The sequence below is a fragment of the Anguilla anguilla genome, chromosome 8 (genome assembly GCF_013347855.1).
Source record: "Anguilla anguilla isolate fAngAng1 chromosome 8, fAngAng1.pri, whole genome shotgun sequence".
Classification (NCBI taxonomy): domain Eukaryota; kingdom Metazoa; phylum Chordata; class Actinopteri; order Anguilliformes; family Anguillidae; genus Anguilla; species Anguilla anguilla.
Window position 1 is genome coordinate 41,923,953 of NC_049208.1, and position 17,044 is coordinate 41,940,996.

The window sequence follows — 17,044 nt, forward strand, 5'->3', positions numbered from 1 at the left end:
AATGCAGTATAAGCACAGCCATAAACAACAAAAATTAGGAATTAAAATGATTTTTTTTTAATTATTAAAAAAGACAAAAGACAATGAACAATAAATGCAAGGTATGCATTTTTTCTGCCTCTGGGATTTAAGTTGAAGTCAAATTGGACAGCATATGATCCACAAAATTTGCACTGCATGGGAAAACCAAGCAATTAGTAATTCGCCCTACAGTGTGCTGGAGTTTATGGCTTAGACCTGGTCTGTGCAGGCAGGGGATGCGGATGCAGTTAAGATGGCAGAAGCCCATGTAATGTTTTGTATGTTAAATGAAGTACCTTGAAATCAGCTCTGAATTGGATTTCTAAGCCAATGCAATGAGGTCAGGACACGGGTAATATGGTCAGTGGTCATAGTTTCTGGTCATGGTTAATATTCTAGCTGTAACATTTAGTACGAACGGCAGTTTACCAATGCTACATTTCTGTAAACCAGAGAAAAGGGCATTGCAATAATCTCGTCTAGAGGTGAAAAACACATGGGCATGGATTTTTAATTTTTTCATCCATTCTTTGTCTGCAGTTTGGACATAGGATGGAATCCTGCAGCACGCCATAGTTGACCCTGACATGATCTTATGTACAGTTAAAATTATTAAAGAACAAGTTAGATCTATGTGATAGGTATGATCGAAACCCTGAAAGTGCCATGCCACTAACACCAATGATCTAAAAGAACATTATGGTCAGCGGTATCAAAGACTGCATTAAGGTACAGAAGCACAAAAATCAAGATAAAACCAGAATCAGCAACAAGCATCAGGTCATTCACAACCTTGGTCATGGCTGTTTCTGTGCTAAGAAATTGTCTGAAACCAGATTGGTGGGATTAATATAGTTCATTATTAGAAATATAATGGCAAGTTTTTGATTGGTCTATGGTTTTTAATTATGTTTTTAAAAAGAAGTTCAATAACTGTTGTTTTAAAAGCGGAGGGCACAAGTTGTTAATAACATTGTTTTGAATTCTGTTAATTAACCAGTGGCTCTCTGGTGCACTGGACACAATCCCCAAGGAAAACATTGTATTACGAGAGAGAGATGGCACATGGACCAGTTGCTATTTAAGTCACCACAGCCACAAACGTTACTGCCACAATACTATACATCAGATTGCTACTTCCCACTCTTACTAACATCAACATAACATTTATGGCAGCAAATTAATGAAACACAAGTCAGTGCTGGTTAATTATTGTTTTATTTTAAACCCCTGTAACAATGTATTTAATTATGAAAGTTTATACTAGTATTGATTCAGTCTCTTAAATTATGGATTCAAATATGTTTCATGCACCATATATTCATTTTTTCTCTTTGCATTTAGTTTGTTTGTACACACACAACACAATGATGAATAGCTGCAATTATCCTTCCATGATTTATTCATGAATTCTTTCATTGATTAGATATAGGGAAAGGACAAATCAGGCCTGACTGAATGGACCATTCTCATCTGCAAATTTTATAATATTACTTTTATAATATAAACTTCTCATACACATTTTGTTTTGTTTTAACATATTCACATATCTGAGATCTGCAAAATTGAGAAAAAGATGCCATTAAATTTGAAGGAGCTAAAAGCTGTAGACCTTCCTTTACCCAGTACCATACCAGAGTAGAGACTGATCATCCACAAATGCAGCTGCTGTGTTTGATGAGTGTAGATGCTGTTGTATTCCACAGTGGGCTTCACACCAAAGCTTATCACCTGGCCGTCTCCAGATAATCGGCACAGATTACCCAGATCCCTGCACCTTGTCTTTAACAAAGCCTACGTTTGTCTTCATCATAATTCATTAGCAGGAGGTCTCTGAGGGATTCTCCTGCTCCCAGGGGGCCACCATGTTTACTGCTGCGTGATGCCACAGCCTGTGATGAAACGTGATCCGTGAGGGACCCATGAGAGATGACACGTGTCAGAGAAAGATGAACACGGGGGAGGTGTGGATGCCCCACATACTTTCCACAGTCATAAAAACATGTGCACCAATTTAAAAACGTTACAGCTGCCTGAGTGAGAGAAGCTACAGCCAGCATAGCATTAAAAATCGAAAGTGACAGGACAAAACGAATTGTGAAAACATTTTTTTTAATCTAGAGAGGGAGGGAGAGTGCGAGCATTTTTCATGAGAATTTGATTTAAAAAATGTCGGAGCTCCAAGCAGGCATGACACCAAAGAAGCCTTCTGTCAACAAGAACATCAGGAAGCTGCGTGCCGTCAGCATGGTGTGCAACCTGGCCAAAAGCTGGCAACAGTGGGTTTCAGAGAATGAGGAAAAGCAGGCCAGTGAACCCTCTGGCTGGTCTCCTGAATCTGCCGGGCATGTGTCGCCAAAACAGCAGAGAGCGGGGCCCACGGAGAAGAGGGCCCGGCCCAGTCAGAGCACCACCACCACTGCCTCAGCCCCCATCGGGACCACATCTCCTCCCCTGGAGCCCATGGCCAAGCCCCGAGAGGACAAGAATGTCCCTGGGGAATCCAAGATCAAAAGCAAGCCGGTGGTTAAGTCTGTCTCCAGCAGCGTCCAGGAGAAAGGAATGGGCATTGAGTTCCTCTCCAACCGTTACAGCAAAGAAACTGACGAGGTAGACAGGATACTGAGCAAAAAGAGCTCCCCAACCAGACGGAGGAAGTGCTCTAACTTAGTGTCAGAGCTGACCAAGAGCTGGAAGGAGGTGGAAGAGCAGCAGAAGGCAGCACAATGTCTGGAAGAACAGAGAGCTCATAGCATCGACACAGAGGACAGTGGCTTCTCAGAGGCAAATAAAAACAGCCTAGAGCCTGAGGCTGGCTCACATACTCCAGTTCAGACAGAACACGCAGACCGAGAGCGAGTGAAAGCAGGCGGCAGAGACACAGCTGACCAAATGCCTGAGTTCCCTGCAAGGATTAATAGACCGTCCAGCACAGTGTGAGTCTTCCGTGCTTAGCATATTCACACAGCGTTTATCTGTAAAAAGAATACACAATCATTTAAGTCACAAATTACTGTTGTGATACCTGAGGGATAATATGAAAACACAACGAGAGACTTGCTTTTTGAAATAAATATCAAGGTTATTTGTTAAATATACACATTGAATATATTTCTTCAATATGTGTGGGAAGCAACTACAAAATATTTTATTCAGATATTCAAAGTTATCACTTCTTTGCCCAAATTGCTGCTATTTGATCATGCCTGAATTTAAATACTGTATATTCAGTAATGTAAATGCAGCTTGATGGATCTGTTATATCTGTATTATTATTTTTATTATTATTATTATTATTTGTATGCTCTTCTACAGAGAAACTTACAGGGAGATAATGTCAGAGGGCATAATGTGCTTGTCATAAGACACAAAAGAGCAAAGGCAGGCGTAAACAGTTAGTAGGTTACATTAAGTAACAGTAAAGCATAAGGTTTAAACAGAGGTAACAGGAATGCAATCAATGTACAACGCTATCGCCACAAACCACTACAGCAGCATTTCCTGTTAGAAGCAATGTTAGTGATAACTATTCAAACCCATTGTTTGTATGTGTATCTGAAACAGGGTAAACAAAGACATAGATGAGGTGAAAAAGATCAGTGTTCTCTCTAAGAAGTACAGTCCCGTGGGCAACCTGAAGAACAAGTGGCAGAACTGGGCCTCAGAGCATGCTGTCAACCAGAAGCTGAATCCATTCAGTGATGACTTTGACTATGAACTATCCATGTCCACGCGACTCCATAAAGGGGAGGAGGGCTATGGGCGGCCAAAGGAAGGGACCAAGACAGCTGAGAGGGCCAGGCGGGCTGAGGCCCACATCCACCGTGAGATTGATGACATGTGCTTCATAATCCGGACCATGGCCGACCCAGACCCGGACGGCCGGACAAGGGTCACCTTCGGTGAGCTGTTCGACAGATATGTGAGAATCTCGGACAAAGTGGTGGGAATCCTCATGAGAGCCAGAAAGCACACAAAGGTGGCTTTTGAAGGCGAGATGCTGTGGCAGGGCCAGGATGACCACGTTATCATCACGCTGCTTGTTTGATTAGTAAAATCCGATTGGGATTGTCTGGCAAGTGGTCCTTACCAGAGGATGTTTTCCCTTACCTAAGAATCCTTACCCAAGTTAAGGAATGATTTAACAAAAGGAGCTTGAAATGCACTGCTAGAGCTCATTGGAGTCTTCCTGGAAAATCATTACTGCATCAATAATAAGATGACATCTCTGAGCTCACGTATTTGTGTTTCTTATGTAGTGGTATTGTTATGTCCAGCTATCCGAAACAAGTCTTAATTTCCAGTGTTATCAGATTCAGAATCAGTTATCACCAGGCATAAAGATGTCAGCAAAAAGACAGGTAGCACATTCCAATTTGTCTCATTGGCTGAGTGTAACAATTTGATGACAAAACCAATGCATTATGAAATGTATGTAGACAACAGGTTCAGTAGAAAGACAGTGGTCATTAGCACTTTGTGAAGGTTCACATGAATATTGTTCTTCAACTCTTATCAGGGACAAATCAAATGTATATTAAAGATGTGCCAATACAGTTGACTAGTTGAATAGTTCTTTGTAGAGCTGTGACATTTGCTCCCCTCTTGGAAAACTGTTAAATTGAGAAAATGTATACTGAATGCTTCAAGTCTGTCTGTCTGTAAAGAAGCCTGGACCTCACTTAACGTGGAGTAAATGCATTACAATAACTTGCCACTGCATAACAAAATTAGGAAGAGATGAGTGATGTACTGCAAATGCATCTAATGCCCAAAAAGCACACAGCTCAAAATCTAGCAGATGTGCTAAGAACAGCAGCGGAGGAGTGGGGCTAAGAGGGGAAAGTTATAGCCTCCCTTCACATGTGGATATTATACTGTTTCAACAAAAACTCATCAGACATTGTTTTTTTTTTTTTTAGTTTTATGACTATTTGCCAATTATCCAGGGGAAAGTCATTACAGTAAGACAAATGACTGTATGTGTTCTTGTGCATTTTTAAGTCCAATTGTAGGTTACTTGCTGCTATGTTCATTTTCTTTCATGAATGTTTCACTGAATGTATCAGTGCAAATTTATATTAGGGACTTTTATTGTAGCCTATACTACTTGAAAATGTTTTCATTATCAGAAAGTAAAATAAAATAGGCCTATCAGTCACCCTTGAGTATGGCACTGAAAGCCGACCTCTTGACGGGGGTGTACATATAGTAATGTAGCTGTAGCGGTTGTAATGTTTCCATGTGTGCCAATCACTAAGATAGATGCTGCCTATTTTTTTATATTGACACACACCCTATTGAACTGCCCAAAATATGTTGATACAAACGGGTTCCCTGTAGATCACTACAAAAACTGGCGCAGGCAAATATATTCAGTTTGCACAAGACAAAACTAGCAATTCCATTTGCACCCAGGCATGTTTTCACTTGTGTTTTCACCAAAATAGAGCCCTGCGTCTCTTTGTAAAATATCACCAGTATAGAGAGCCGCAGTTGCCACGTCACTGCCTGGATACTCTGTGCCTGAACATAAATTTCATCATTTTCCCAGTGACTTTTCTACTATTGTATAGAGCATATTATATGTATAGAGTATATTCTGCTTCAGTATAGAGCAAGACAATCTTCCATAAGATAATTACGTAACACCCAATCTACTTACGCAACCCCAAATTTATAATTATTTAAGAAAAGGTACAAGACTGTAGGTTCTTTTTTTTTATTGATGAACAAAGTTTTGCATTAACACAACAGTGCTTAGTCCATGGGGAAGGTTAACAAGAGCCTGGCCCATTGCCACCAGTTTTTTAAATGTTTTTTTAACAGTTAGCTAACATTAAATTCTTCAGATTTTAGTACTTCATCCTTGTAATTATAAAAATTTCTTAGGTAGGTAGCAGAGTTTGTGCAGTATTTTGTAGCAAATTGTTGACATTGGTGTACATTTCCGTCATTTTTATACACAAAAGAGTTGCAACGATGGATGAAATTAAGTAGCTATGTTAGGCCATTCTCATCCCAAATAAGCAAAAGGAAGAAAAACTTATTAGGGAGAGTTTCTTCCAGCGCTGTACTCAGTGGAAGTGATGTCACGGCTCTCTGTGTGTACTATGTGTAATTCTGTGCTTGGGACATCCCCTGAGAGGTTTTGTCAAGATAGCCAGGGGGAATGTCTTGGGGATCTCGCAAGCAAATCCAGGGAATCTCCTGGATGTTTTTGTATGGCTCCCTTTATGTTATGCTAAACTTAATTAGGTGTGTAGAATAGGTGTGTTTATTAAAAATGAATGAGTTTTTCATGGGACTTGTGGTAAACTTGTTGCAGTCATGTATTTTTTAACATTGTATGTAAAATAAACTGAAGAAAAACAAAGACACTTCGGAATCTTTCACCTATTGTCCCCCCAACGTTATAAATATATTATGTCATAACCAAACAGGGGCATTGCTTGAACGTCACTGAACATCAGCCAAAAGTTCTAATGAAGATGGTATATCTTAATCAAACTGGGACCTAGCTTGGGATTTTAAAAAATTTTTAAACATGTTTTAAGAATGCAGAAGAATAACACCCCATAGGTGTCCAAATATAATGTCAACTACTGTCCTCAGGTTGTCCCCTGTTAGCTGGGACAACCAATTTAGCCAAGCATTTAAGGAAGAGGCATCCTGATTTCTTAAAGTATTTTCAGAAGATAACAGGTTAAAGCCCTGTGTTGTGATGAAAATGAGGCGTGAAATCAGACCAAGGCCTGTTAAAAGTGACTGCAGAAATGGCTGGATCGAGAGGAACTGATGCTGGATGGAGCCATTCAGGAAGCAAAGGGCATGGAAGGGGTTACCTGTCCTTCTAAGATGGATTGCAACAGAGATGATCAACAGAGAGGGGACTGTCTAAAAATAGAGTCAATAAAAGGCTGCCCGCAAGGGAAGAGAGGGGAAGAGAAAGGGGTTGGAGCAAGGACAGGTCAAAAGTTCAGAAAATGAAAGTGTAAAAATGAATCAGCAAATTATAAAATTGGAAATAAATGGGGGAGTGTATGAAGGATATGAGGGGACTGAATTTGATATATTCTATGATAATGCAGAAGTTGATCTTGAAGTCATAGAGGAAATGTGTATGTGGCTTGGGGAGCAATCTATCTAGCGTGATTTAATGAGAGAGTCTTCAGCACAAATCACTGTGTGAAGAAAGCTTATCTATTGAATTCTTTTTTGGCCAACGGAATTCTGTGGTCAGTTAGTCCTTTCAAAAAGCAGCACCACACCTGTTGCGGTCCTTGAGGGCCAAGAACTGCTTGTTTTCCACCCTCCCTTTCCTGGGAGTCAGGTGCCAGTCTAGCCAATCAGTAGCACTAATCCCTCAGTTCATTTCCTGGTAGAACAGAAAACCAGGACCAGATTTGGATTTGAGTTCTCGGCCAGCACGCTTAGTTGTATGACAAGGTCATCAACCACACCCAGTCCCTTATAGAGGCGCAACATCCAACCATGGGAGGGCTCCACGTAAGAATGTCCCTGGTCCTGCTGTCCACTGGACCTACGCCAGCTCAGGGGTTTGTGCAGATTCTTCATATTTCGGCGAATCATTGGGTTACGGTAAGTAATGTCGGCTGTAAGGTTGGTACAGTTAATGTTTTTGATTCTCTAGGGCAGCATAAGATGAAGGATTTCTTTGTACAGGTTACATGCCTTCTTGCCTTTCCAGGAAAGTGTCCGGCTGCACTGTCCTGATGTCCAACAGCAGGCTCAGATTGTGAATGTTATGAATATTTGTAATCTCTGCAGAGGTGAGGATCCCTCCATGGTCCAGTACCATCAGGCAGCTATTTGGACTCACCTCTTCACCTCTTTTCAGGCTGGGATTCTGACACCCTTCCCCAGTACTGTAAGGTGCCCCACAGCCAAGGGAGTCCACGCGATTGAGGTGGACATACACTGCCTCTGCAGATGGTCCATCCGAATTGGAAAGGATCCTCAGGTCTTCTGCAGGAGATGTGGTAGGCGCTTTCATGCGTCCTGAATCAATATAAACCTAGATGTATATATACACCGATCAGCCACAACATTAAAACCACCTACCTAATATTGTGTAGGTCCCCCTCGTGCTGCTAAAACGGCTCTGACCCGTCGAGGCATGGACTCCACCTCTGAAGGTGCCCTCTGGTATATTTGGATTTCTGTATATATTTGTATCTGCTGTATATTTGTATCTGATATTTTGTATCTACTGTAAATTTGTGTCTGATTGTGTTACTTTTGTTGTCTTTGATGCTGCAACAGTGCAAATTCCCCCTGGGGTCAATGAAGTACACTACTACTACTACTGCTACTTATTACATTATTTAAATGGGGTACCCCCTAAATGGGTAAGGATTGCCAGATTTGGCATGTGCGCTAAGGGGTTACGCTACTGTTCTCTTTGTTTATATTGGCTATTTGTTTGTTGCGCCACAGTGCCATTGTTTGGCGGTACACTAGTTTGAAACAGTGGAAGGAATATCCTGACATTTATTCCGCAATAGTTTCCCAATATCTTTGATTATCATCGGGGGTCCATATACCCCTGGTTAGGTAGCATTCATTTTAATCCAAATTTAAAACCTAGTAAGCATATTTTTCCTATCTAAACAAATTATTTGCCCCTTGCTGTGATTGGTCCAGAACAAAATCAACAAGATTTGAAACAGGGTCTTGAAAAAACCACCGCTTCATCGCATGACGAGACCTATGTGGCTTCTTTACTTACAGAACTGTGGGTAGGCCCAGAGCCATAGAGGATCTATCTATGGCTCTGGGTAGACCTAGTACAGCTAAATAGCACAATATATACTTGTTAGCTAACAGTTATGAATTTTGATAGCTTAGCTGGCTAGCAACTGTTGCCTAGGTGTTTTTACCTTGTGCTCAATAATAAAAGTTTTAAATGCTTTGAAGTGCGTAACATTTCCCAGGATAGACTCTCTCAAGTTACGTGTTGTCACTGTTCACAGCAACGGTGCGTTCACACAGCAAGCAACTTGTCAACTGAGCTGCCGGAAGTCCATTCATTGTCTATGTAGCTGAGCGACATCCAGCAACATGAGCAACTGAGTAACCGATGCTGCCAGAAAAAGTTGCCCACGGTTTAACTTTTCGCAGACATCACCCGTCAACAGCCAATCAGAGTTTCGTGCTTCCTTTTTCTCCAACCGATATGACACGATTTTGTGAATAATAATTGTTCCACTCAGTGAGGAAAAATGGAGTGTTATATTACATTTTTTAAAAAGAGTACAGGGACAAGTGTCTAAAAAATGATGCCTGGAGGGCAATTTCAACTGCCGTTGGTATGGGCGGTAAGGTATTTATTTATGTTGTGGCGCCCCGATCCCTTATCGGTGCTCCCCACGAGACCACCAGGACGGCCGAGCCCATCGACACCGGCGGCCGCTGGGAAAAGTGGTGAGTGGGCGGTACCTAGCAAACCCCTGTCTAGAGACGTTCAGGACCCTGGACAGCCCCCGGCAGACCAACTGAGGCGACAACCGGCAGCACCATGGACAGGGCTGCAGCAGAGGGAAGGTAGGTGGAATTTTCCACTCTGCCACACACCTGAAGCTGCTTGCGGGATTGGCTGCCGGCGCCCACCTGAAGCTGCTTGTACTAACGAGCAGGCAGGGTTATATAGAGCAGCACAACCCAAGGAAGGAGAGAGTTGCTGGGGCTTCCGTCGTAGCCACGCCGGACGACTCTACACCGGGAAGAGACTGGAAGCGGCCGTGGGCCAACTCGCTGGAAACGGAGGATCACCAGCCGGCAGCCGGAGCAAGGAACCGGAACCGGACCCGGATCGGGCTGACCACGCCCTGTCCCCCCTTAACCTACTTCTTTTTTCGTTTCTCTCCAGAAGAGGCTGTGAAGACCTGGAGCGGAGCACTGATACCCCGACCGGGAAGACTTTTTAGTTGTTTTTGGCTCCCCCTACCTCTACCCCCACTCATTACCATTATTAAAGACCTTTTTTGTTAAACACTACCTCTGCCTCACCGTGCTGGTTTTTCCGTCACTCAACCCCCCGTTGGCTGAGAGAGTTCACACATGGTGGAGGATGCGGGCATGCTAACTCCACGCTACGGGGTGACGGAACCAGACAGAAACCAGCTCTAAAAAAAAAAAAAAAAAAAAAAAATTTTTTTTTTGTAAAATGGAGGAGGCCATTAAGGCTGTGCTGCAGACGCAGAAGACGCTGGAGGCAGCCATGGCGGCCCTGGTCACCCGCCCGTCAGAGAACAAACTGACGCCGCGGGATGTACTGACAAAAATGACTCCTGAGGATGACGTAGAAGCCTACCTCGAGTTGTTTGAACGTACCGCCCACCGAGAAGGCTGGGCCCGGGGAGACTGGGGGGGCATCTTGGCGCCGTTTCTGATCGGGGAGGCCCAGAAAGCCTGCCGGGACCTGACCGATGCAGAGGCCGCCAACTACAACCACCTCAAAGCAGCCATTCTGGCGCAGTATGGCTATAGCTTGCCGGCTAAAGCCCAGCGGTTCCACCAGTGGGCCTATAGCCCCAGCCAGCCAGCAAGAGCCCAAGTGACAGCCCTGAGCCGCATCACCCGGAGCTGGCTGGTGGAAGGTGATGGTCCCGCCCTATTGGATCGAGTGGTGCTGGACCGGTGCATCCGGGCCCTGCCCCCGGATGCGAAGAGGTATGTTGCCCAACAGGGCCCCCGAACACTAGAACTATTAATTGCCCTGTTGGAGAATCACCAGGTCACGCAGGAGATGCTGCGGACCAGCCGACCCGACACGGTAAGAGGGACAGCCGGGGGATACAGGCTGGAGAAAGGCCCCGCCCGGAGAATGGCTGAACCCCTGGAGCCGCGACCGCTTGGGCGCCCTACAGCGCCCCCAAGGGGACCCCCGGAAAGACGCAGGTGCTATACCTGTGGAAGAGAAGGTCACCTTGCCCGGGATTGCCCCGACCGGGATGAGCCCATGCCCACCGCAGATACGTCAGAGCCCCCGGTGTTCCCGTGCCGATACATCACCATCTGCTGGGCACATGAGGGAGCCAGAGCCCCAACATTTCCGGTAACCATCGGCGGACGGGATACCGAGGCCCTACTTGACTCGGGCAGCATGGTGACCCTCATCCGGCCGGAGTTTGCGGGGGACTCCCGAGGTAAGGCAATTGCCGTGGCCTGTATTCACGGGGACACTAAGCAGTATTTCACGGCTGACATTATGATGACCACCCCCCGAGGCTCGGTGGCCGTCCGGGCAGGAGTCGTGGAGAACCTGCCCGTCCCTGTACTGGTGGGCCGGGACTGTGCTGTATTTGGTAGGTACTGGAAGGAGTCTCCAGCGAACCTCGAACCAGAGGGCAGGCGCAGACCCCAGAAGAGGCGACCCCAGCACACCGAAGGGGGTACTCAACCGGCCTGGGCTGGCCTCTCGGGGGACAACCAGGCAGGACCGACGGATGCTGCGGGTGAGGGGAGGCCGCAAACCGGCCGTACTAAGGAGACCACCGCCACCGCATCAGAGGCCGTAGCCGAGAACCCCGTCGGCCTGGAGGAGGTAGGCTCGGATGAGACCTTCACTGAGTTTGCACCACAGCCAGGGAGCCAGACCGGGGAGCAGGGTCGCTTTGGAACCGCGCAGCTGCAGGATCCCAACCTGACACAGGCCTGGAGGGACGTCCAGAAGATCGATGGGCAGTTACTACCGGGGGTAAGTGAAACAACCTACCCATATTTTATGAGTGAGCAGGGGTTGTTATATAGAGTATCCCAGGTCAAGGAAGAGATGGTTAACCAGCTGTTAGTCCCCAAGACTTACATTTCAAAGGTCCTGTACCTCGCCCACACCCACCTCCTGGGGGCCCACTTGGGAGCGGAGAAGACATATGAGCGCATAATCGCACGGTTCTACTGGCCCGGAGTGAAGAGGGCCGTCGAGGAGTACTGTCGCCACTGTGCTGAGTGCCAGCTCCACAGCCCCAAGGTGAAGTATAAAAACCCCCTGATCCCTCTACCCATCATAGAGGTCCCCTTCCACCGCATCGCCATGGACATCGTGGGCCCCCTTCCAAGGTCCAGCCGGGGGCACAAATATATCCTGGTCATCATGGACTACGCTACCCGGTTCCCAGAAGCCATTCCGTTGCGGACGGCCACTGGGAAAGCTATAGCCCGAGAACTGTTCCTGCTGTTCAGCCGGGTGGGTATCGCGTCGGAGATACTCACCGACCAGGGGTCCTGCTTCATGTCCACCGTAATGAAGGCGATGTGCCACCTGCTGAAGGTGAAGCAGGTGAGGACTTCCGTCTATCACCCGCAGACCGACGGGTTGGTAGAGCGGTTTAACCATACCTTGAAACAGATGATGAGAAAAATGATCGAAATAGATGGTAAAGACTGGGACCAACTGTTACCATACCTCATGTTTGCCATTCGTGAAGTACCTCAGGCATCTACAGGGTTTTCACCATTTGAGCTGCTGTATGGGCGGCGACCCCGAGGATTGTTGGACCTGGCCAAGGAAACATGGGAGCGCCAACCTTCGCGACATAGCACGGTCATCGAGCACGTGGAGCAGATGCACCGACGGATGGCCCAGATCTGGCCCATGGTCCGGGAAAACATGCAGCAGGCACAGCAGGCCCAGGCCCAGGTATACAATCGCGGAGCTCAGGTGAGAGAATTCCAGCCGGGCGATAAAGTGATGGTCTTAGTCCCCACCCACGAGTGTAAATTTTTGGCTAAATGGCACGGGCCATACGAAGTGGTTGAGAGAACCGGGCCTGTCAACTATAAAGTCAGCCAACCGGGACGCCGCCGTCACACCCAAATATACCACATAAACTTGTTAAAACGTTGGTATGAAACTGAACAACCGCCGGCACAGGCCCTCTCTGCTCACGTCTCCCCGCAGGGCACCCCTGAGGTAACGATGGGAAAGCAGCTGACGGGCCACCAGATCCAAGATCTCCGGAGAAGACATATGAGCGCATAATCGCACGGTTCTACTGGCCCGGAGTGAAGAGGGCCGTCGAGGAGTACTGTCGCCACTGTGCTGAGTGCCAGCTCCACAGCCCCAAGGTGAAGTATAAAAACCCCCTGATCCCTCTACCCATCATAGAGGTCCCCTTCCACCGCATCGCCATGGACATCGTGGGCCCCCTTCCAAGGTCCAGCCGGGGGCACAAATATATCCTGGTCATCATGGACTACGCTACCCGGTTCCCAGAAGCCATTCCGTTGCGGACGGCCACTGGGAAAGCTATAGCCCGAGAACTGTTCCTGCTGTTCAGCCGGGTGGGTATCGCGTCGGAGATACTCACCGACCAGGGGTCCTGCTTCATGTCCACCGTAATGAAGGCGATGTGCCACCTGCTGAAGGTGAAGCAGGTGAGGACTTCCGTCTATCACCCGCAGACCGACGGGTTGGTAGAGCGGTTTAACCATACCTTGAAACAGATGATGAGAAAAATGATCGAAATAGATGGTAAAGACTGGGACCAACTGTTACCATACCTCATGTTTGCCATTCGTGAAGTACCTCAGGCATCTACAGGGTTTTCACCATTTGAGCTGCTGTATGGGCGGCGACCCCGAGGATTGTTGGACCTGGCCAAGGAAACATGGGAGCGCCAACCTTCGCGACATAGCACGGTCATCGAGCACGTGGAGCAGATGCACCGACGGATGGCCCAGATCTGGCCCATGGTCCGGGAAAACATGCAGCAGGCACAGCAGGCCCAGGCCCAGGTATACAATCGCGGAGCTCAGGTGAGAGAATTCCAGCCGGGCGATAAAGTGATGGTCTTAGTCCCCACCCACGAGTGTAAATTTTTGGCTAAATGGCACGGGCCATACGAAGTGGTTGAGAGAACCGGGCCTGTCAACTATAAAGTCAGCCAACCGGGACGCCGCCGTCACACCCAAATATACCACATAAACTTGTTAAAACGTTGGTATGAAACTGAACAACCGCCGGCACAGGCCCTCTCTGCTCACGTCTCCCCGCAGGGCACCCCTGAGGTAACGATGGGAAAGCAGCTGACGGGCCACCAGATCCAAGATCTCCGAGAACTTCTGGAACGGAATCGGGATGTGTTCTCGAAGCTCCCAGGCCGGACCTCCATCATAGCCCACCACATCACCACAGAACCCGGAAAGAAGGTTAGGCTGAGGCCGTACCGGATCCCTGAGGCCCAGCGTGATACCATCCGGGAAGAGGTCAGGCAAATGTTAGAGATGGGGATCATTGAAGAGTCCCGCAGCTCGTGGAGCAGCCCAATAGTCATTGTCCCCAAACCCGACGGGAGCCTGCGGTTTTGCAATGACTTCAGGAAGCTAAATGAGATCTCACGTTTTGACGCTTACCCCATGCCCAGGGTCGATGAGCTGATCGAGAGGCTGGGACCAGCTCGATTCCTCAGCACGTTGGATCTCACCCGTGGGTATTGGCAAGTTCCCCTTTCCCCCCAGGCCAAGGAGAAGACGGCCTTTGTGACGCCGGATGGTCTCTTCCAGTACCGGGTCCTACCGTTTGGGATCCACGGAGCCCCGGCAACCTTCCAGCGGCTCATGGATCAGATCCTCCGGCCTCATCAGGAGTATGCGGCGGCGTACCTGGACGACATTGTGGTCCACAGTGCAGATTGGAGAACCCACTTGGGCAGGCTAGAAGCGGTGCTGGGGGCCCTCCGGGAGGCCGGCCTGACGGCCAACGCAACCAAATGCCGCCTGGGATTGGAGGAGGCGGATTACTTGGGATACACCGTCGGAAGAGGGTGTGTGAAACCCCAATCCACCAAGGTGGAAGCCATCGCGACGTGGCCCAAGCCCCAGACGCAAAAGCAGGTGAGAACCTTCCTGGGCTTAGTTGGGTATTACCGTCAATTCATTCCAAATTTTGCCGCCATAGCAGCCCCCCTGCATGACTTGACTTCCAAGAGTCGAAGCAACCGAGTCGGCTGGACGGAGGAAGCTGACGGTGCCTTCGAAACCCTGCGACAAGCCCTCTCCAGCGAACCGGTTCTGGTGACTCCGGTCTTCGATCAGACCTTTGTACTCCAAACGGACGCTTCCATTGTGGGGATAGGAGCCGTTCTCTCACAGATCCGGGAGGGGGCCGAGCATCCGGTAACGTACATCAGCCGTAAGCTCTTAAAACATGAGCGTAACTATGCCACAGTTGAAAAAGAATGTTTAGCTGTCAAATAGGCGATGGACAAGTTGCGGTACTACTTACTGGGTAGGGAGTTTGTACTGATCACTGACCATGCCCCACTCAAATGGATGGCAGTGGATAAAGATAGTAACGCCCGTGTTACTAGGTGGTTTCTGGGGCTACAGTCTTTCCGCTTCAGGGTGGAACATCGAGCCGGGAAGCTCCACGGGAATGCTGATGCCCTGTCCAGACGGGAGGAATGCCTATGGACGGGCGCTCCAGGGAACGGCATGGAGCTGAGGGAAGGGGTATGTGGCGCCCCGATCCCTTATCGGTGCTCCCCACGAGACCACCAGGACGGCCGAGCCCATCGACACCGGCGGCCGCTGGGAAAAGTGGTGAGTGGGCGGTACCTAGCAAACCCCTGTCTAGAGACGTTCAGGACCCTGGACAGCCCCCGGCAGACCAACTGAGGCGACAACCGGCAGCACCATGGACAGGGCTGCAGCAGAGGGAAGGTAGGTGGAATTTTCCACTCTGCCACACACCTGAAGCTGCTTGCGGGATTGGCTGCCGGCGCCCACCTGAAGCTGCTTGTACTAACGAGCAGGCAGGCTTATATAGAGCAGCACAACCCAAGGAAGGAGAGAGTTGCTGGGGCTTCCGTCGTAGCCACGCCGGACGACTCTACACCGGGAAGAGACTGGAAGCGACCGTGGGCCAACTCGCTGGAAACGGAGGATCACCAGCCGGCAGCCGGAGCAAGGAACCGGAACCGGACCCGGATCGGGCTGACCACGCCCTGTCCCCCCTTAACCTACTTCTTTTTTCGTTTCTCTCCAGAAGAGGCTGTGAAGACCTGGAGCGGAGCACTGATACCCCGACCGGGAAGACTTTTTAGTTGTTTTTGGCTCCCCCTACCTCTACCCCCACTCATTACCATTATTAAAGACCTTTTTTGTTAAACACTACCTCTGCCTCACCGTGCTGGTTTTTCCGTCACTCAACCCCCCGTTGGCTGAGAGAGTTCACAATGTTTACAACAGGTCATGTATAATTAAAGAAAAAACAGGAAGGCTGTATGCCATATAATGGCGACGATCATTAAAATATTTCATAATTATTATTGCAGTATACTGGCCTACTTTACAGGATCTAGTACCTCTGTAACTTTGCTTAGTAGCCTATTTTATATGGTAGGTGGTTATTCTGTCAGCCATTAAATAGCATAATTGATTGGGATCTGTCATGGTGACTGGTAGGTTGTCTTCCTTCTCATTTGCCTCTTTTGTATGTGAAAGCCTACCTTTCCTTCAATTTTCCACCTGGCTCTCTCCTCCAACCCTACAGGTGTGTTCCTGCTTCTGATGGCCTTCCTGGAGCCCTTCATTCTTAATAAAGGGACAGGAGGTAACATGGAGGCAGAGGCAGAGGGAAAGCATTAACAAGTTGGGGGCAGAAGTATAGAGGAAATGGAGGACAGTGCAATTGAAGCTGAGGAATAGGTGACAGAGTGCCATGCCTGAGTTCAGCTAACGGAAGGAAGAGGGGAGCTGGCGGTACTCTCTCCCCATTTGATCACCGGCTCCTAGCAGCAATTGAGGAGGTAGACAGGAAGCCAGAGCAGACAGAGGATGAGGACGTTATTTTTAAAGAGCATGTACCCAGCTCTGAAGAGGCTCCCTGGATCCAGAACGGCACCTTTAAACGCACTTACCAGGAGAGAGAAAATGATGCCTTCAAGGTTGCTGTTGGTAACATTGATAACTGCCAAGTGAGGATCAAACCACCTGCAGCAGATGCCCAGTGCTACCTCAACCATAAGTTATTCCATTCCATTCAACCACCGGGGAA

General features: G+C 48.0%; 1 protein-coding gene across 2 annotated transcripts; it reads left to right on the plus strand.

Moving 5' to 3' along the window:
* Window positions 1-1,609: 1,609 nt before the first annotated feature.
* On the plus strand, window positions 1,610-16,622 carry abrab (actin binding Rho activating protein b). 2 transcript variants are annotated; one of them, XR_004766385.1, is made up of 4 exons: window positions 1,610-2,957; window positions 3,586-3,923; window positions 7,883-8,024; window positions 16,541-16,622. XR_004766385.1 is itself a non-coding variant. In XM_035427795.1 (2 exons), exons 1-2 carry the CDS (start codon window positions 2,191-2,193, stop codon window positions 4,067-4,069), a joined length of 1,251 nt encoding a protein of 416 aa, XP_035283686.1. In that variant the 5' UTR covers window positions 1,610-2,190; the 3' UTR covers window positions 4,070-6,546. The 2 variants fall into 2 exon arrangements, 1 of the variants encoding a protein (XP_035283686.1); XM_035427795.1 differs by lacking the exons at window positions 7,883-8,024; window positions 16,541-16,622 and having other exon boundaries at window positions 3,586-6,546.
* The last annotated feature ends 422 nt before the right edge of the window (window positions 16,623-17,044 follow it).

What these genes read in the sequence shown, in the direction of transcription:
- abrab (XM_035427795.1), top strand. Translation starts at nt 2,191, where the DNA reads ATGTCGGAGCTCCAAGCAGGCATGACACCAAAGAAGCCTTCTGTCAAC. An exon ending in AATAGACCGTCCAGCACAGT is followed by an intron (nt 2,958 to 3,585) that starts GTGAGTCTTCCG and finishes TATCTGAAACAG; the next exon opens with GGTAAACAAAGACATAGATG.